At 38.9% G+C, this 21,906-nt stretch overlaps 1 protein-coding gene across 4 annotated transcripts in view; it reads left to right on the forward strand.

Moving 5' to 3' along the window:
* LOC133622466 (histone deacetylase 4-like) overlaps positions 1 to 21,906 on the forward strand; it is a 117,587-nt gene that overhangs the window by 45,045 nt on the left and 50,636 nt on the right. For 3 of the 4 annotated variants that reach the window (XM_061985249.2, XM_061985250.2, XM_061985248.2), the window contains 3 exons: positions 3,027 to 3,095; positions 15,005 to 15,318; positions 21,014 to 21,164. In XM_061985249.2, coding sequence (XP_061841233.1) covers positions 3,027 to 3,095; positions 15,005 to 15,318; positions 21,014 to 21,164 — 534 coding nt within the window. Of the gene's footprint in view, positions 1 to 2,751; positions 3,096 to 15,004; positions 15,319 to 21,013; positions 21,165 to 21,906 lie in introns of those variants that run through there. The other variant, XM_061985247.2, reaches the window with a different exon arrangement.

Consider the following 21,906-nt stretch of genomic DNA (forward strand, 5'->3'; position numbering starts at 1 on the left):
GGTGTAGAGTTTAAGTATAAACAAACAATATTATTCTTAATTTTCTCTCAATTTGGTGGTGGTGTGACATCATCATGTAATTTTGTAATGAAATAGACTATATAAAAGGCTAAAACATGTATTTGAAGATACATGTTTGTGTTTTTATTTTTTAATTAATAATAATAGTTGTAATAATAATTATTATTATTCCAGAGGAAGAGCTACAGCATTAAGGTGTTGGCTCATAGATAAGTTTGCTTAAAAAGAGATAAAAACAACACAACAATACAATAATATATCAGGTCACGAAAAGGCCTTGTTTAATAAAAAGGTTTTTAACTGTTTTTCTGAATGACTCCACCCTCTGAGGTGCCCTCAGAGATTCTGTGAACACATTCCACAAGCATTTCAGCTTTTTTTCTATACTTTATGCCTTTTTGCTGAATTTTCAATTTTTGCTGTTTTTTTTGTTTTGTTTATTTTATTCCTACAATGTACCACAGGTCCACAAAAAAAGAGATGCAATCCGCAAATGGACTCCAGGCCTTATTTTGAACACCACTGGGAAATAAAATGTTTCCAAAGGACAGTTGTGTCTCTCCAAGCTGTCTTCTTAGCACTTATGAAAGTTGGTTGTAATGCACACTCCCTGGATTTCTGATCTCACTCACGCGTCGAATACTTTGCTGTTCGTGACCGTTTGTATTTCATTACTTAATAAACGCAAAATGCATGACACAAGATACGCTCCTCTACTCGCTACCTCGCTAAATGGCAACACAGATCCCTTCTGCTACGTCTGATTCTCTGGCAAAGCAGGTGCATATGAGGTGTGTTGTGAAGCGGTGTTATGATGATACCGCCACAGTTCCATTATAATTTGTTTATGACCGACGGCGAACCGGAAGCGCTGAATACACATTTTTTTAAAGACAGTCTTCGATCTTCTTTGGCGTAGACTGCTCAGTGCTCACATGGAAATAATTGATGCGGCTCCCCAAGGTAAAAAGATTGTATATTATTAGGTACTAATGACACAAAAAAAAAACAGGCATCAATTAGGGGTGTAACAGTACGTGTATTTGTATTGAACCGTTTCAGTACGGGGGTTCCGGTTTGGTTCGGAGGTGTACCGAACAAGTTTCCACACAGACATATTAAGTAGCGTAACGCACGTTGTGTAAACAATGCACACCGAGGCACAACACACGGCATGCTAGCAGCTAACGGGCTACGATAGACTGACCATACGTCCTCTTTTCACAGGACATGTCCTCTTTTGCGGAGCTGTCAAGGCGGAGTTTCTTAAATGCCTCAAATGTCCGGCATTTTGAGTTAGGGTTGCGTGTATTTTCAATGTACGTTCAGGGTTAAGAAGGGGTTAAAAACAAAACAAATTGTGTGCGCAGCAGCATTGGTGAGGGAGGGGCAGAGACAGAGAGAGCGAGAGAGTTATGATAAACGCGCATGCGTTGCCAGGCTCTGCTTTTTATCCATAGATTTATCAGATTTAATTTTTTATTATCTATAACAGGGGTGTCAAAAGTGTGCCGGAGGCCATTTGCGAACCACAGCTAATGTTTTAAAGGCCCATGGCACATTCTAAAAATACTATTAAAATAAACAAAAACATAACAAAAGTGAAATAAAAAAGCTTAAAGGTTAAATGTAATTTAGAAAAAATTGCAATGTTGACTAATAAAACAAAGCTGTTTTTTTTCTTTCAAACTGTCATTGTTTAAAACATAATATTGAATCAAAATCAATGTTATTATGAATTATTGACCTATACAAGGTTCCGATTACTTCACATCAAATATTCCACTAAGAAAAATATTCTTTGTGGAAGATTTAGCAAATTTGGTAAATAAATAACCCAAAAATGTATGTTTTGTTGTTTTCCTACTGTACCGAAAATGAACCAAACCGTGACCTCTAAACCGAGGTACGTACCGAACCGATATTTTTGTGTACCGTTACACCCCTAGCATCAATGTATTTTTTTATGTTAATATCGATGCATGTTCGAAATTAACTCAAACTTTGTATCAAAGTATCGGTACTTTTGATGACTCTACATCCAAATGAGTAATTGCATATTTTTTTGTTTCAAATGTGGGTCTTAGGCACCACAAATACATGTATTTAAATAAATAAAAAATCTAAATAAATAAAAATATACAGTATATGAATCATGTATGTATATGTACGTATGTTAGTGTGTTTGTATCAAAACCTATGTACAACACAATTATTTTCTCCTTTTTACACATCTTTCATTTTTTTTATTCCATCCTTCCCTTGCTCCATCCTCCCTCTTACCTCTTGTCTTCCCCGTCTCCCCCTACGCCTCCTCCTCCTTCTTCATCGTTCTCTGTCGCTCTGCTTTTTATAGCAATGTCTTCCCAGGGCTCGGCAGCTACAAAAACCTTTTCATGTTGCCACTATAATTACAGCCTGCATACACACAGACACACATGCACACACACACACACGCACACACACACACACACACACACACACACACACACACACACGGACGCACACAAACACAGAGGAGTGCACAAACAGCGGTGTGTCTTTGTGTCTGCGTGTGTGTGTGTGTGTGCGTGCATGCTCCGCATGTGCTGTTATACACAAAAGGGTGAGCTATTTTTACCTCCAACGCGCCCCCCAACCCCCCTGCCTGCATCCCCCCATCCCTCTTTGCTGCTGCCAGCCACGTTTGCTATGCTGAGCACAGGCAGTATCAGTCGAGCCCCAACATCCCTCCATTCGCACGCGGATCTCACTGCGATGCAGGCTGCTCTTCCCCGCGCCATCCCTCGCATCCCAGCATGTTTTTGGGCACCTCTGAAAATTCTTCATGTCACAGCCAGATGCTCGGGCAGTGGTATTGACACTGGAACACGCGCTTGCTGCCAAGCGGATGACTTAAAGCCAGCTCGTTTGGACTGAACCGCCCGATTAGCAGGGCTGTTGCTGCAAGCACGTCTCAATGTTGCGGACCATATTTGAAGCGGAGTGTTCTCTGTCTCCCACAGAGGGGATCCTGGGAAAGGAACAGCCACTGGAGGTTCTGAAGACGTCGGCGCTCAACCACATCCCAACAGGTTGGACACACATGCATGTTTGTTTTTGTGCCCGAGCGTGTTTTATGTGATTGCACTCTGAACCACATATTGTGTAGGTTTGCGTTCATAGTTTATCCTGATGCTTTAAAACACAAATACGCTAAATGGACATTAAAAACATTATCTCAATTGTGAATTCTCCCTGTAACTTCTGTGTAATTTTTTTAGATGAAAATGGGAAAATGAGAATGAAATAGCAATATTTTTGGGATTAACTGGTTTTGGGTTTCTTTAAAATAAAGCTGTCCAAAAATAGAAAAACAAGTCCTTGTGCTGCATGCAACCAATCACATTTGCTTCTACATTTCTTCCCTGGCTGTGCACAACATTGATGCAAATCAGAAGACGGATGTTGTTTATGCATTTCTTAATCTCAAAATGGTCAAGGGCATACTTAGATTTTCTAAAACCTGAAATTAGTTAGAGTGCTCTTTACTTACTTTGCCACTCTTTACATTTCTGCATCGAGCTATGCATCAAGTATTCAGATGTCAGTCATTTTGTAGCTTAGAATGCTCATCTGTATCTTGTGCCTGACCTCACAGGCTTTTCATGCTTTTTGTCTGCCGCTAGCCATGCTGATTAACTATTGAAATTTGCTGGAGTCAGCGCTTTTAAAAATTCTCATAAACTGTTGTATTGGTTTCAAAACTACGTTTTCCTAGAATGATAGGGCCCGTGACCTGGTCCGATCTACAGCATAAGATACCAGTAGTTTACCACCCAATTTTGACTTGCTCAAGGGTCAAAGAATATTTACTTAAACTCTTATTTTTACAGCTGTTCAATGCATTTAAATTTCATTTAGGAGGGACTTTATGTCAATGACGGTTTACTACATACTGCATTAAAAACACTAGATTCTAACCAGAGACTAATTTCAATCCGTAGTTCCTAACCACACAAGCAGACAGGGTTAAAACATTGTAAGTCCCTAAAAACAAAGTGGTAAAACATATTGGAGCATTATTAAATATTAATGCATATGAACCATCCTCCACACACAAATACAGTTTCATACACCTCGTTTGACAGTTACAGGTGGGTACATTTCTATTTTTGCATAACCATTTCTTAACATTTGTTTTGAAAACAGTATATGTGGGATATTCTGGTAGTGTTTGAGGAAGGCAGTTCCACTGGTTGCCACCCCGGACTGACAATATAGAATTACTTAAGTGGTATAAGCCTGTGTGGTAATAATAATAATAATAATAATAATATAATAATACATTTTATTTGGTATAGCGCTTTTCAGAGTACTCAAAGACGCTTTACAGGATAAAAAATTAAAATGTAATACAGTTCAAAGTAATAATATAAAATACAGGAAATATAAGAGCAGTACATTATAAAATACATAATACTGGACATTTACAAGACAGGACATTACAAGACACAGAACACTAATCACTGGTTAAAAGCAGATTTGAAGAGGTGTGTTTTGAGAAGGCTTTTGGAGGTAGGAAGGTCTGAGCAGTCACGGATGGGTTTGGGAAGAGAGTTCCAGAGGGTGGGAGCAGTGATGGAGAAGGCTCTATCACCCCAGGTCCAGAGCTTGGTTCTGAGTGGTGGGGAGAGGAGGTTGACATCAGAAGGGCGGAGGCTGCGTGAAGAGGTATGGTGGTGAAGCAGGTTGGTGAGGTAGCAGGGGGCCTGGTTGTGGAGGGCTTTATGGGTGAGGAGGAGGATTTTAAAGTGGATCCGGTGAGGAACGTGGAGTTTCTGAAGGACTGGGGTGATGTGATGCCACGTCTCTTCTGGTTGAGGCACGTTTGACTGTTTGCGGGTGATTTTCTTGTTACATTTAACAGAAACCATTAGTGGAGGTACCCAGCCTGCCGCCCAAATGCAGCTAAGATAAGCCCCAGCACCCCCCGCGACCCCGAGAGGGGCACGCGGTAGAGAATGGATGGATGGATGGCATTAGTGAAGGAGGAGCAAGATTGTCATGCAAAATTCAAACTGTAAGAGTCTCAGAGTAAAGAAATAGTGAACACTGTGACAAACTTCAGGCAGATTGTTAATATTTATAGAGAACAAGACTGGCCTAAGGACCGATCCCTGAGAAACACCAATGTTGCACTCTTAAGCACGAGGATTTCACATTGTCTACCAACACATACTGCAATAAATACGAGTTTAACCACGAGAGGACTTCTTCGGAAATATTCAAATACGTTTTTTAAGGTCCATAAAGACAGCACCGACAAAGGGTCTTTTCATACAATTTGCCTTTATTTATTTACAAATTACTACAATATCGTATAGAGACAGTGACCACACCGAGTGTAGATCTTCTTTGTAATTTAAGTGCATTATAAATGTTGCCAGTTAATTAAATAACTAACCTTATCTTTTTTTGGTCAATATTAGCTCTCATTGTGAAGAAAGTTGGAGACCCTGCTTGGAGTCAAAAATAAAATGTAACATTATTAATAGAGATGTCCGATAATATCGGACTGCTGATATTATCGGCCGATAAATGCTTTAAGATGTACTATCGGAAATTATCGGTATCGGTTTCAAAATTATCGGTATCGATTTCAAAAAGTAAAATGTATGACTTTTTAAAACGCTGCCGTGTACACGGACGTAGGGAGAAGTACAGAGCGCCAATAAACCTTAAAGGCATTGTCTTTGCGTGCCGGCCCAGACACACAATATTTACGGCTTTTCACACACACAAGTGAATGCAATGCATACTTGGTCAACAGCCATACAGGTCACACTGAGGGTGGCTGTATAAACAACTTTAACACTGTTACAAATATGCGCCACACTGTGAACCCACACCAAACAAGAATGACAAACACATTTCGGGAGAACATCTGCACCGTAACACAACATAAACGCAACAGGACAAATACCCAGAACCTCTTGCAGCACTAACCCCCCAGGGAGTGCATGTCCCAAATTCCAAGCTGCTGTTTTGAGGCATGTTAAAAACAATATTGTACTTTGTGACTTCAATAATAAATATGTCAGTGCCATTTTGGGATTTTTTTCCATAACTTGAGTTGATTTATTTTGGAAAACCTTGTTACATTGTTTAATGCATCCAGCGGGGCATCACAACAAAATTAGGCATAATAATGTGTTAATCCACGACTGTATATATCGGTGTTGGTTGATATCGGAATCGGTAATTGAGAGTTGGACAATATCGGAATATCGGCAAAAAAAACATTATCGGAGATTTCTAATTATTTATATAATTATTCAATCAATTCTTTGCTTAAATAGGTGCTGCTGACTGGGCTTTCAAGCTGGTGGCAAGTTGAAATTTTGCTTTTGGCACATTGGTGCAGATTGACACTGCCATGATAGTGGCATGATAACAATCAGATGTTCCTGCCACTTTATGACCGTGATCAGTTTTTCCCAACTCCAACCTTGAAACCTCCAAATTCGGGAGATTTGGGAGGGGTTGAGGTGGGCGGGCCGGGGGGGGAGTTTATTTATAGCTAGAATTAACTGAAATTCAAGTATTTCTTATTTATATATATATATATGCAAGTACTGTGCCTGGGTAGAGGGAGCTCAAGTCAGCCACTAATTGAGCTTCCGACCAACCCTTTGGAAGCAAATAAACTAGAGGACTCACACTATTTTCTATCATCAAATACATGTTGCTTTTTCCTCTCATATTTCCTTAAAATTCTAAATATTTTTTTCTCTTTTCAATCTTCGAGTTGTTAAAAGGAAATACGTCTGCCACCTACTATTGCTGAGGCTGAACAGCTCTGCAAGGCTCAGCATGGCATCTGTTATGCCTAATGAGCACGAAGCTCTGGTGGTCAGACCGGGGGATATACTCTCAGAATCTCAAATCAATGATGCCAGCCTTCTTGTGTTCTCTGGTATAAATAGATTGGAGCCTAAAGATTTGAGGAGTGTGTAGAGGGGCCTTAAACAGATTGCGATTCGTAACAAGGAAATGGCAGAACAGAACATTGGGTGCAGGTATAGGGATGGGAAGATGCTGAAAGAGATTGGGATGAAGTGGGAAACTATACAGTGAATCCACCTGAAGAGATTCAGGTAAAGAGTATCACTAAAATCAACAAGGCAAGTTAAATAAGGACCTCACCACCTTCCCTGAATTTTTAAATGTGTCTTTTTATGTCTTAATGTGGCAACATTCGTTAATATATTTATTTTTGGATGAAGCAAGAAAATTTTGCACCAGAAGAAAAAATATTATATAGCCTACACTGCAAAAAGTCAGTGTTCAAAAACAAGAAAAACAAATACAAAAATTAGGGGCATTTTACTTGAACTAAGCAAAATTATCTGCCAATAGAACAAGAAAATTTGGCTTGTCAAGACTTTCCAAAACAAGTAAAATTAGCTAACCTCAATGAACCCAAAAAATACCTTAAAATAAGTATTTTCTCACTAATAACCAGTGCACTTTTCTTGACAGAAAAAACTAATATGAGACATTTTTTTCTCAATATTGAAAAATATTCTTAAATTAAGTAAATGCTAGTGCCATTATATTGACATAATGATATGCGCTCGGCATTACATTTCTTGCATTTTTCCATCGATAAAATGACATCATTGCGCCAAGTGCGTGCTTTTTCAATCAATTAGTGCACAAGGAATATGAATATATATATATATATATATATATATATATATATATATATATATATATATATATATATATATATATATATATATATATATATATTTTATTTTATTTTTTTTATTTATTTATTTTTTTTCTTCCCCTGAGGGAACTCTCCTGAAGGAATCAGTAAAGTACTATCTATCTATAAAATCTGCTTAGTGAGAAGAATTATCTTATCAGACAGAAAATAAGCAAATATCACCCTTATTTGAGATATTTAATCTTACTTTGATTTCAGTTTTTGCAGTGTAGCAGGCCAATAACTCTCGGCGACTGGGAGAGGCAGACTCAATATACAGTATTTGATGGATGGACGGATCTTTATTCTCATTGCTCGAAATTTTGTTTTCAGCGCAAACCTGTTCAAGATTAGACAAACACTGAACAGGGTTACAGAACAGGAACGCTGATGGGTCGCCACTACGGCTACTACTATGGCGGTACTTGACAGCACTATCGGTGTGTGGAGTATCCATTGGCTTTAGAAACTATACTAAAGGCAAGAGTGAGAGAGACTGGGAGAGTGTGTGTTTATTGAGAGGGGGCGCGTGAGAGAGAAAGTGATGTTAGTTACTGGAAAAAAAGCTGCATAATAATAAACCAACTGCATGCCTGTGATGTCACTGCTGGGAAAACGAAGGAAAAGGGGCGACAGATAGACGCCTTGCAGGTTAAATAGGGCAAAGCGATAAACGCAGAATGAAAAGCTGTGGAATGGATAAGGATTGTCCAATGAGCAGGACAGGGAGTTCTCTGTGAAGCACGAAGAAGGAGAGGAAAAGTGCGGATGGGTAATAGCATCTCCTTGTTTTGGTGTGATGTGAGCCTTTGTCGCCGCTTTCTAATGCGTGTGAGCCGCTTTGGGTTGTGTTAGGGACTCAACACCCGCAGAGGAACATTTTGTACAGTAAGTGGGAGTGTATGAGTTATGGCTTTCCATTAGCCAAGATTGGGCTGACGTTAATTGGCTCCCTTCTCTGCCTGTTCAAGACTACATAGAGAGTGTAAAAGGCCAACATGAAAGATAAATAATTTGACTATGTCCATTAATGTCATCATCTTTACATTTTGCCCTTGGTTGGAAAAAAATGTGATGCGTCACCCTCCTGCCCTTCCGGTCTCATGAAGTAAAACAGTGCTGCATTTAATTGAATAACTGGGAACACATGAGTCAGAGTCACAAATAGCAGAGAAGGAGGACTGAGAGATGTGTGGATGTAAGCAAATGAAAAGGTTGTGTGTTGTTGTCAGCTCCTCAGGCTAAGACTTCAAGGACCACTTGCGTGTTGTCACATGCCTTACCTGTTGCATCAAAACACAAGTCAACGCTACTATTAGGTCACATCTGATTGAGTCAAAGTCCTCCTGGTGATGTCTGGTGTCACAAGTGTGTGTTTGCCTATTTATTATTTAACTTTGTTCTGGCTGACTTTTGCAAACCTCTCAGCAAACATGTCACTCAATAAGCAGCAAGTCAACTTTTATATTTTTTTAGATTAGTTGTGGGGGAAGCTGCATGATTGCAGGGATTTATGGGCAGTTGGCTCAGCTGCCACACATCCGCACTAGTGCAAGCCGGGTCAAAGACCGGCTTGACAAAAGTAGCTGGGCCTTGTTGGTAGTGGCGGCAACACTGTTTGTGCTCTCCAGGGAGCTTTGAACTGCAGAAGAAACATGGGTACTGCAGAAACTTGCCTTCTGCAAAGATGAAGGAGTACAAAATGCATAATAAAGAAGGAAAAAAACATACAAGTCGCACTGGAGTATAAGTCGCATTTTTGGGGGAAATTTATTTGATAAAACCCAACACCAAGAATAGACATTTGAAAGGCAATTTAAAATAAATAAAGAATATCTATAACTTTTTCTTCACTAACGTCCAAATTATGTAATGGAGTAAGGGAAGCAATCAAACAACGTGCTAAAATGGCACACTTTAAGAAACTGTTCAAACTCAAAGTGTTTACAAAGTACAAGGAAGAAGAAACCAGATAAACATCTTAAACCTTATTAATAAAGGAGAAAATTGAATTCATCTCTTAAAAGATGAATAAAGACATCAATGACGTTTCTGTTTTGTCCGATCAGTTGTTTTACTGCCGTTTTACAGGCACTGATTTGGAAACAATTTAGGTATGTACCGCATTTTTCGGAGTATAAGTCGCTCAGGAGTATAAATCGCACCGGCCGAAAATGCATAATAAAGAAGGAAAAAAACATATACAAGTCGCACTGGAGTATAAGTCGCATTTTTGGGGGAAATGTATTTGATAAAACCCAACACCAAGATTAAACATTTAAAAGGCAATTTAAAATAAATAAAGAATATTGAACAACAGGCTGAATAAGTGTACGTTAAATGACGCATAAATAACCAACTGAGAACGTGCCTGGTATGTTAACGTAACATATTATGGTAAAAGTCATTCAAATAACTATAACATATAGAACATGCTATACGTTTACCAAACAATCTGTCACTCCTAATCGCTAAATCCGATGAAATCTTATACGTCTAGTCTCTTACGTGAATGAGCTAAATAATATTATTTGATATTTTACGGTAATGTGTTAATAATTTCACACATAAGTCGCTCCTGAGTATAAGTCGCACCCCCGGCCAAACTATGAAAAAAACTGCGACTTATAGTCCGAAAAATACGGTATACCATATTTCTCGTAATATAGAGCGCACCAGTATAGAAGCCACACCCACTAAATTTTAGAAGAAAATGTTTCTATATATTAGCCGCACCAGACTATAAGCCGCAGATATGAATGTTGTGAAATAAATTTTTTACCGGGAAAGATTTTGTAAATATTTACATACCTTAATTGTTTCCAATTGGTGCCTGTAGCACGGGAGTAAAACGCCTGATCCAACAAAACAGAAGTCATCGTCATGGACCGACTAGCTGCGTAAGCCAACTCTCCAACCAGCTAAACAGACTCAATAACTCCACGGTGACGTTCAGGTGAATTTACTGAAGAATTTGTGAAACTAAAACAGTTCAAAAATAATGCTGTTGTAAGATAATAACACTAACACAGACACTTTTAAACGAGTGAGCGTATTAGCTAATGGTAAGAGCGCTAGCTTGATTACGTCACAATAGCACGTACAAATATGCAGGAAAACACTACTATGAAACATTCGATGGTTTAGTATTTGTAGGTATGATTTGTTTTAGGTATATTGTGAAACTTACAAACGGTACTTGGAGTGATGAATGAAGAAACTATATGAGGAAAAACGCTATGGATGACTTGTATAATGCATATGTTCCTTTTTGACTGCATTTAAATGTAGATTATATGTATAATATATTTATATTATTCACATGTGAATAATGCTGTATAGTATTTATTGTCTATTGTGAACGAACTGTGGTGCTGAATTTCCCCCAGGGATCAATAAAGTACTTTCTATTCGATTCTATTCTATTCTATTGTAGACGGAACAGCACTTGTACTTTTAGTTCAAGGCACTAAACAGAAGGAAATGCTGTAGACGTTCAACTCGCAGCACCTGCAGTGAGTGAACTCGTCCAAAAGATAGCGCCATAGCACAAACAAACAAAACACCTTTTCAGTGTCTCTGTGGGTGTGTTATGAAAACTATTAGTTTAATACAAAACATAATGGCTGTGAGCGAAGAAAAATCCATCAATTAGCCGCACCTTTTTATAAGCCGCAGGGTACAAAGCGTATAAAAAAGGTAGCGGCTTATAGTCTGGAAAATACAGTAATCTGGTTAAAATGTTAAGATGGTTCTTTTGTCAAAAACGAGCCCAAATTGCTAAATCTTCCTGAGACATTGGTTCTCAGGAGGATATATCAGGGATTAGAAATCTCACAAGAATCCCTTTAATGAATCACAGTTGATGCATTTATTGCTCACAGCAGCTTGTGTAGCTCTCAATTCTCTATCCCCCAGCAGGCAGCTGTGTTTGGATACGTTCTGAGCAACTCTGATTTGATCCTGCTTAGATGCACTTGTTGCAACGAGCGAGGCACACATGAAGGAGCTTTGTTGGATCAGTGTCAGACGCGCATATGGGTTTAGACAATTACAACTCTTTGATTTTCAACCTGTTGTTGTCCTGTTGCTCGGCGTTTCCTTGCTTATGTTTTCCTTGTGTTTCAACGTGATGAGAAAATGTTGTTCAAGGAAAACAAGACATATTTTTAATGTGTGCAAAAAAAATATGAGAGATACACAATTATTTTTAAAGGCAATACAGATATCGAGAACAGCTTTTCAGAACCAATTCTACTGATAATCGATACCTTATTTATGTCTATTACCGTATTTTTCGGATTATAAGTCGCTCCGGAGTATACATCACACCAGCCGAAAATGCATAATAAAGAAGGAAAAAAACATATATAAGTCGCATTTTTAGGGTAAATTTATTATAAAAACCCAACACCAAGAATAGACATTTGAAAGGCAATTTAAAATAAATAAAGAATAGTGAAAAACAGGCTGAATAAGTGTACGTTATATGAGGCATAAATAACCAACTGAGAACGTGTCTGTTATGTTAACGTAACATATAGTAAGAGTCATTCAAATAACTATAACATATAGAACATGCTATACGTTTACCAAACAATTTGTCACTCCTAATTGCTAAATCCCATGAAATCTTCTTCCTCGGTGTCGCTTCTAAACAACTCTGCCAACTCCAAAGGTATGCGCCGTTTCCTCTCGCCGTTTTCTGCTGCATATTTCACTACGTCCAGCTTGTAATCTGCAGTATATGATTTCCTTTTCGGTGCCATTTTTGTTCAGCCCTTCTCAGTTTTCATAAGTTACTGCCAATGTTGAAATGATCCATTTTTATAGCTACGGACATAGTAGCAGGTAGCATCCCATGACCCACAATGCACTTCTGCCATGACCCGCCCCCGCCAAATTTTTATTGGTTGACGTGTGTGTGACGATTCCTGACATTCGCATCGTCTCTTACGGGAATGAGATAAATAATATTTGATATTTTACGGTAATGTGTTAATAACACATAACACATTTCACACATAAGTCGCTCCAGAGTATAAATCGCACCACTATGAAAAAAAACTGCGATTTATAATCCGAAGAATACGGTAATTTTAAAATGTATATTTATTTAACTCGTTTGAGTACACTTTTCTTTGCATTTGGCTTTCGAACAGCTTCCTTAGCATCTTGGTCAACTTTCAAAACACTTTTTGAAGCAAGGCAGGCATTCCCGGTGGCAAGGTTTGATGTGTTGAAGCTCAGTATTTTTTTCCGTCCTCACAGAATGTTTGCAGGACATTTGGTGCAAATAGAACGTAAAATGTTTTCCTCTGAAACAACGAAGAAGTCCCACACGATCGACGCCATGGATTTTTGTATTGGGCTTCATCTAATTCAGGGGTCGTTAGCTCAGGGGCCGCATGGTGTAATATGTATTCCCACGTGGGCCAGACGGGTAAAATCATGGCATAATAACTTAAAAATGCAACTACGACAACTTTCAAATTTGTTTTCTTTGTTTTACTTCGGCCCAAAAGAGAACAAGTACATTCTGAAAATGTACAAGTTAGTTGAAAATTCTGGGGGAAAAATCTGTGCCGTTTCAAAAACACCATGAAGAACACAATGAAATCAGACTTGTTTTTTCACTATGCTTTCTGTAACCAACCGGACCAAACTCACACGCATTACAAACATAGCAGCTAAAATCATCGGCCTACCCACACCCAACATTTTAGATTCAAACCACAGGTCCATCATTCGACTGCCAAACACGATAGTCCAGGATATCACTCACCCACTACACCAATACATCACCCCACTACCATCAGGGCGCAGGTACAGAACCATCAAATTCTGGAGGGCCCGCCTCGGGAAAAGCCTTATCCCTGCAGCTATAGCCGCCCTAAAGAGAAGGCCCGGCCGACCTGTCTGACAAGCCTGTAAATGTGTTGGTCATGTATAATGTCTTTTTGTTATTTCTGTTCATGATGTGTAATGTCTATTGTTTAAATGTACGGCAGTGAAAATTAATTTCCCCAACGGGGACCAATAAATCTAAATCTAAATCTTAATCTCAGTGTATCTACAAAGCAATTAAACTTTAAGTCACAGCCCATCTAGAAATGAACAAAAACAAAATAAAGCATAAATACAAACACGTCTATGTATCTACTGCCTCATTTGTCAGCAGCAACGGTGGCCGCTCCCGGGAATCATTTTTGGTGATTTAACTCCCAATTCCAACTCTTGATACTGAGTGCCAAGCAGGGAGGTAATGGGTCCCATTTTTATAGTCTTTGGTATGACTCAGCCGGGGTTTGAACTCCCAACCTACCGATCTCAGGGCGGAAACTCTAACCACTAGGCCAAGTACCACTGATAGTTACACACACACACTAGGTGTGGTGAAATTACCCTCTGCATTTGACCCATCCCCTTGTTCCAACCCCCTGGGAGGTGAGGGGAGCAGTGAGCAGAAACAGTGGCCGCGATCGGGAATAATTTTGGTGATTTAACCCCCAATTCCAACCCTTGATGCTGAGTGCCAAGCAGGTCCCATTTTTATAGTCTTTGGTATGACTCGGCCTACCGATCAAAGGGCGGACACTCTAACCACAAGGCCACTGAGCAGGCCACTATACACACCTATACAAATATCGAATGTAACGATACCAGGTACAAGAGCTGTATAGTCTATACTACAATGATTACGTCGATATTTCGTAAAATCACCGAATGTTTTGTAATTTTTTATTTTTTTTATAAACTCAGGAAATATGTCCATGGGCACAAGAGGACTTTAAGTATGACCAATGTATGACCCTGTTACTAATTGGTACTGGATCGATACCCATCATTTTCTACCGCTTAAAATAGAATAGAATATATCTTTATTGTCATTGTACATTGTACAAAGAAATTGTAAGCAAAACTAATTTATTTAGTGCAAGTTCATAATAACACATAAAAACACAAGAACATAGATAAATAGATAAAAATACATCAAATAAAATACTTAAAAATACCAAGCACACAGCTCACATGCACAGTCATTATTGTCTTGTGTTCAGCGACACTATTGCTCTCGGGTAAAAAGTGTTCTTAAATTGGTTTGTCCGGCATTTAATTTTTTATTTTTTTTTGTCCCTCATAATTTTGACAAAATAATACTTGTAAATGGCACAATATGTTACTGCATGGTGAATTTCACCACATTGTCTCTCTTTGTCTTAACAGTGGACATCAACTCAGCACTGCCCCTCCGCCTCCCCCCCGCCGCCATCCCTATGGATCTGCGCATGGACCAGCACCAACAGCAGCAGCAGGTGTCCCCGCTGTCTCCTCCCCGCCAGCATTCCCCGCTAGGGGGAACAGGCCAGGCCGGTGGGGGCGTGGCCTCCGCTCCTGTGCGTGAGCAACAGCTGCAACAGGAGTTACTGACCCTTAAGCAGAAGCAGCAGATCCAGAGGCAGATCCTCATCGCCGAGTTCCAACGGCAGGACGAGCAGCTTTCCCGCCAGCACGAGGCCCAGCTCCAGGAACACATAAAGGTAAATCATCATTATTTACCAGCTGCAATTTGGCTTCTTAACTTACTTTGCTGCAGCAGAGAAGAACAACAAGTCACTTTGACTTAATTTACTAAAACGCAGATGGAAATTGTGTGCAAACTATTGGTGTTGCATAACCAAACAGGGCTACCATACTAAAGTACATTCCTGGTAATTGCTGGAAAGTTGAAAGCAAGACTTCATATGATCAGTATTTACTTCCACTGTGGCAGTACTGCATGTATGGCCGCCATCAAGCTCGTTGGGCTGGAAAGTGAATCGAGATCAGCACACCCACACTCACTGCTGCTCAGATGTCTTGGAAATATTTCCATGCTCATTTTACAATAGCACACTTGTAATGTGTTCCTAACGTTGAATTAAATATCTGAAAATGGATTTTGAGGCAGAAGATTGGATTTCAGTTTAGAGGATTATATGATGTCTTGCTCGCTGCTCCCCGTTTCTTCTCTCTCTTCTCCTTTTCCCTACTTTACTGTTTATTTCCTTCTTTTCTTTCTTTTATTCATTCTTGCCTTCGTCCTCCCTTCAAATCACTCCTCCCCTTCTTCATGTCTTTCTTTCATTTCAATCCATCTCTTTTTACCATCATTTTCACTTTTCTCACCTGCCGTCTGCCTCTTCTCCTTTACTTTTTCCTTCCGCCCACCTTCCTTCCTTCTTTGCCTCTGTTTCTTTCTCCCTCATTCTCTCTTGAGGGAGAGACAATGTTGTGGAGGGTCCTTCAGCCTGTGGTAGGGCTGCAGGATCACTCGGGTGGAAGCCAGTGACGCATAGCCCTGCCAAGGAGGCCCGGCCTCAATCAGCCCCATTCACAGCTCCTGTGTACACACACACATCCACACCGGCAGGGAGCCATTAAAGCACACTTGCTCTCAAATGTCTGCAAACACATGGTTACACACATGCGCAGTGTGCCTCGATTGGACAGCGAGATGCTTGGGGAAAAAAAGGCCTGGGCTAGTATGTGCTCTCATGGCTCTTCACTTTTCTTACCAGCACTCACATGTAGCCTTCCTACTACACAGACATGCTTCCGACAATTGGTGTGTCCCTGCTGCTAAATTCGGAAAAAGTCTCAGTTAGTTGACAAGTGTAACCAGGTGTAAGTAATGCTTGCATCCGCAGTATTATCCAGTAAACCGAATAGCGAACTTTCCACTAAACGTGTGCAAAGTGGATTGCGTCTGTTAAGTAAGCAGAATCCATTTTGCATCTCTGTCTTTGTTAATATGCAGAATATATGTTGACCATCAAAACAGCCGCAATACTGGGAGGAGAAAACGCAAATATAATTATTTAGCACGCGCAATGTGATTCATCAACACTCATCACTGTTTTGCGAGCACTATTTTGCGTTTTATTTAGCACGTGTCAGAAGGAGGTGCAAACTGACACAGTTACAAACACGGCTGCAGGATCAGCGCTTGCGTTGCACAGACAGACGATGGACAGACGAGAATCCTCCGTCTTCCGTGCGTGTGTCAACATTTTGGACGATCGGAAATAAAAAACACATACTGACTGGTATACACAAGCTATGGAGATGATATCAGTAAAAAAACTGCATTTAGTGTAGCTAATAATGAGTCATATATTGGAATATGGGATCCATTATTTAAATTTGTTTTAACTATTAAATGAACCAAAAATATGACTTATTATATCTTTATAGAAAATGTTGGACACAATGTGTTGTCAACTTTATGAGATGCGATGCGATGCAAGTGAAAGCCACTATTGTTCTTTTTTTCTTTTCTTTTTTTAATTGTGTGTAATGATAATGTCAATTTAATCACTGCTATGTTGAAATTGTTACTAATATTGATACTGTTATTGATAATATTCATTTTTGTTTCACTACTTTTAGATTGTTGTGTGTCATGTTTGTGTGTCCTCTCAATTGCTCTGTTTATTGCTGTTCTGAATGTTGCTGGGTCGGGTTTGGTTTTGGAATTGGATTGCATGATTATGGTATTGTTGTGTATTGTTTTGTTTGATTGATTAATAAATTCTTAAAAAATAAAAAAATAAAAAAAATTGTAGCCATATCGTCTTTTCAGCAATTTCCTTATATAATTTATTGCTGCACGTTGACTTAAGTGGCTGATTAAAATGAATAATCAATTGATGCATTTTGGTGTCTGCTGACGTTTTAAAAAAAAAATTCATTTATTTGGGAAATATATTACTACAGTGTTTCTCCAACATGAAAAGATGGTTTTCATTGTGCATTTTCTTGCATTTGACACACAAATGCGCTAGTGATGTGAGCCTCAGCCTCGCGCACAGAATTAAGTGTCAGTGTGCATATGTTTCTGTCGTCTAGATTGTGATTCAGAATAGGATTACGGGATGCAGATGTGTGTCGCGGTTAAACACCTCGCACACAGGTAGGAGCATGATAACATGGATGATTGTCTCCGTGGTAAAAGCCCTGTATGCATGCAAAATCCTTATTTAAATAGGGCAGTCTGCACCACTTTTACATTGCACATGCAGTGTTAGTAGATCACATGCACCACGCCCACTCAAAGTACACGCAATTTTATTTTTTGCACACGCTGGTTAGCGAGTGGTATTTGGATCTTAGTAAATCGGGCCCTTGGCGTCCTTCTCTTGTCTGCGAGGGCCGAAATAATTTATTTAAAACGGTCATATTATGATTTTTTTCCCTACATTTAAAACACTTCCGTGTGGTCTACATAACATGTAATAGTGGTGCTTTAATCAAAAAACTTGCATAGATTATGTTTTCCAGACCATCTTCAAGCCCCTTTTTGACCGTCTCTTCAGGATGCGCCATTTTGTGGGTGGTCTTATTTATGTGCCTCCACTTTGACTGTGGCTTTTCCCCGTCAGCCATGTTGTAGTTTTTAGTGCTTCCATATGGAGTCTACTGACAGATAAAGCTTAGAACTCGGGGTGCACAAAAAAATCGATTCACATCAGAATCACGATTCTTGTTCATTCTGATTCTTAAATAGATGTAAGTTTTCAAAAATCGATTTTTATAAAAGAAACTTTTTTATTTTATTTTATAAGAATCAGAATTTTTTTTTAGGTCATTTCCATACAACACAAAGAAGCTTTTCTATCCTGTAACCTGTTTTGAAAACGTTTCATTATAATTATTATACATTGCGAAACATCGTGTTGAATCGAGAATTGATTCAGAATCATGTCGTCACCCCAGGAATTTAATTATATCCTTAGGTGCCCAAAGATTCAAGACTTGGTTAGAACCATACGCTACTTTGTACAACAGTGGAGGATGCATGTGCATGTACGAGCCAGTCTGCCCCGCAACAAGAGGATAGAAAAAAAGAAGTAACTTATTGACCACTGCATCGGACTACAATGGCGGAAACTTAACCATACATGGAGAAATCCGCTGACATCACCAATTGGAAAAAACGTCACAAATAGGACAAATTCCAAACGTCTCGTTTGGAGGAAGTATGAAGGAAGGCAAGATTGTTATATAAATATCTTTACATACATATATAAATATCTCCAGGGTTTGATTTCAAATTTTCGGGCCTTAAACAGATCCCAAATACACAAAAACAGGTACCAATAGGTAAGAAAAGTTGGTTTTGCATAGTAGGTCCCCTTTAAATTTTGAAGCTTGTGACCATAAGTTTTTATGCTTTTCCAAATGGTTGGTAAAGCTGCCAGACATAATTATTTTGCAGGACAACTAAAAGACACAAGGTGTAAAATGTGTTTAAAGAGAAAGCAATGCATTCAGTCAAGAAGATCGAGATCGGATCAGGGGCCAATATTTGCATTTTTTAACTGATCGGTGATCAGCTGTTAAAATGCAGAGCCCTCTTTACCGCAGCTGTGTCCCAGTGTTTATATGGCTGAAGATTGTGCTCACGAAAAGGGTTTCACGCTCAGGGAGCCACAATTAAACTTACGGATTCTTTGTTACAGACTGGGCGAAAATGCGTGCGTGTACATGTGGGAAGTGCATGTGCTTGTCTTGCCACAACACCTACAATACTCCAACATGCCATTTATCCACAGTGTCGAAGATACCGTAATTTTTCTGAAATACTAAATGTCATCACCATGGTGGAAAATAAAGTTGAATCCAAGTATATTATTACTAGAGGACTAGAAAAAAGGGAATAGATAAGCACACACACTTTTACCTAGCAGGACGCCACAAGAAGCTAACTGCTAAAGTTTAAAGTAAAGCAGGGGTGATCGATCCAGATGTTGATACTATCAATACCTAGTATAGTATAGTATCAGTATTTAAACCAGGGGTCACCAAACTTTTTGACTCGGGGGCCGCATTGGTTAAAACAATTTGGCCGGGGGCCGGGCTGTATGTATATATGTGTGTGCGTGTGTGTGTGTGTGTGTGTGTGTGTGTGTGTGTGTGTGTGTGTGTATATATATATATATACGGTATATATATATATATATATATATATATATATATATGTCTTAATAAGGTTATCCAAAAAATAGTGCTCGATACCGTAGTAGAGCGCAATATATGTATGTGTGGGGAAAAAAAATCACAAGACTATTTCATCTCTACAGGCCTGTTTCATGAGGGGGGTACCCTCAATCGTCAGGAGATTTTTCTCCTGACGATTGAGGGTACCCCCCTCATGAAACAGGCCTGTAGAGATGAAATAGTCTTGTGATTTTTTTTCCCCACACATACATATATATATATATATATGTATGTATATATATATATGTATGTATGTGTATATATATATATATATATATATATATGTATGTATGTATGTATGTATGTATGTATGTATATATATATATATATATATATATATATATATATACTGTATATATATATATACTGTATATATATATGTATGTATGTATATATGTATGTATGTATGTATGTATATACTCCTTGCGCACTAATTGACTGAAAGAGCGCGAACGTGCCGCTGATGATGTCACGTTATCGATAGGAAAATGCATTTTTAGACAATATGATTTGCCTGAGCAGCTAGGAGACACCGAGTGTAACAAGTGGTAGAAAATGGATTAGAAAGGACAGATTAAAAATAATAATAATAATAATTATTATTATTATTTTTATTTTTTTTTAACTTGGGACTTCTTGCGGGCCGTAATTTGGGGACCCCTGATTTAAACCATACTCAAGTGGTTAGATCAACATATTTATTTTTCTTCTTATTATTATTATTACAGAATATTTTGGTTATTTTAAAACTCAGGAGTAAATCTCGGGATACAGGAAGGCTTTGGGGGCAAAACCCAAATAATTCAAATTGAAGCCAAAAGTAGGTCTATTTTTGGTTTACTTATTGTGCACTAGTCACTTAATTTTGTTAAAGAATGTGTATGCAGCATTGAGTACTACAATAATGTACATATATGATTCACAACAATACTAGAAAATTCTAAATTTTAAGAGATAAGCTTTAAAAAAAAAGTTTTTGTGTTTTCTTTGGCTAAAGACATTTTCACCTTTATAATCTATTGTCAAAGTTTGGGATCTTAGACTCGAAATCTAATCGGATCTGAGGCCAAAAAAATGGGTTTGGGATTGAAGGCCGAAATGTTGATCGGGACATCCCTAATCCCAAAGTTTAAACACCTTTTCTTATTGGGCCGTTATTGAGATAGTTGCTGTATTTGTTTTGGGTTCTTGCAGCAGCAACAGGAGCTGCTGGCGATCAAGCACCAACAGGAGCTTCTAGAGCATCAGAGGAAAATGGAGAACCACCGTCTGGAGCAGGAGCTGGAGAAGCAGCAGCGCGAGCAGAAGCTGCTGCTGCTGAAGAACAAGGAGAGGGGGCAGGAGAGTAAGTAGCCCTGAGTCTTTTTATAATATGTTTTGTCAACAAGACATGGATGGTTTTGTTTCTATCTCTCAAAGAAGAACATCATGGCACATGCCTTATATGTAAAAATGGAAATTAAAGAAAAAAATGGCTTGATCCCCTTTTGTCTTCTCCAAACTGTTTCCACAAAGTTGGAATAGAATTGTCCCTAAATGCATGTGGTCAACACATCTGCCTGATAAAGCAAGGGGCTCTGGTTTCCAAACTTGGAGCTCTCTGTGTGTAATTTGCATGTTTTCCCCGTGCTTTACTCTCTCAGTTCAAAAACATGTTAGGTTAAGTGCAGACTCCTAATTGTCAATAGATGGTGGATCTGGTATTTGGTTGTTTTCCTTGTGAATGCTCCATGAATGACTGGCAACCAGTCCAGGGTGTACCTCCCTCTTGCCCAAAACCAGCTGGAATTGTCTCCATTTTACTGTGATCCTGAAGGGCATACATAATGCAGGGATTAACTGGCAGACCCAGCCGCCGTCGAATACAGACTTGGACCTAAAGTCAATTGCTGTATTTTCCGGACTATAAGCCGCATCCATTTAAATTTTAGAAGAAAAAAAAAATGGTTTCATATCTTAGCTGCACTGCACTGGTACATTGTAAAATAAGATATTTACATAGAAAGATTTTCTAAATGTTTATTTACCGTATTTTTCGGACTATAAGTCGCAGTTTTTTTCATAGTTTGGCCGGGGGTGCGACTTAT

The sequence above is a fragment of the Nerophis lumbriciformis genome, linkage group LG23, assembly GCF_033978685.3.
Source record: "Nerophis lumbriciformis linkage group LG23, RoL_Nlum_v2.1, whole genome shotgun sequence".
In the NCBI taxonomy this organism is placed as follows: domain Eukaryota; kingdom Metazoa; phylum Chordata; class Actinopteri; order Syngnathiformes; family Syngnathidae; genus Nerophis; species Nerophis lumbriciformis.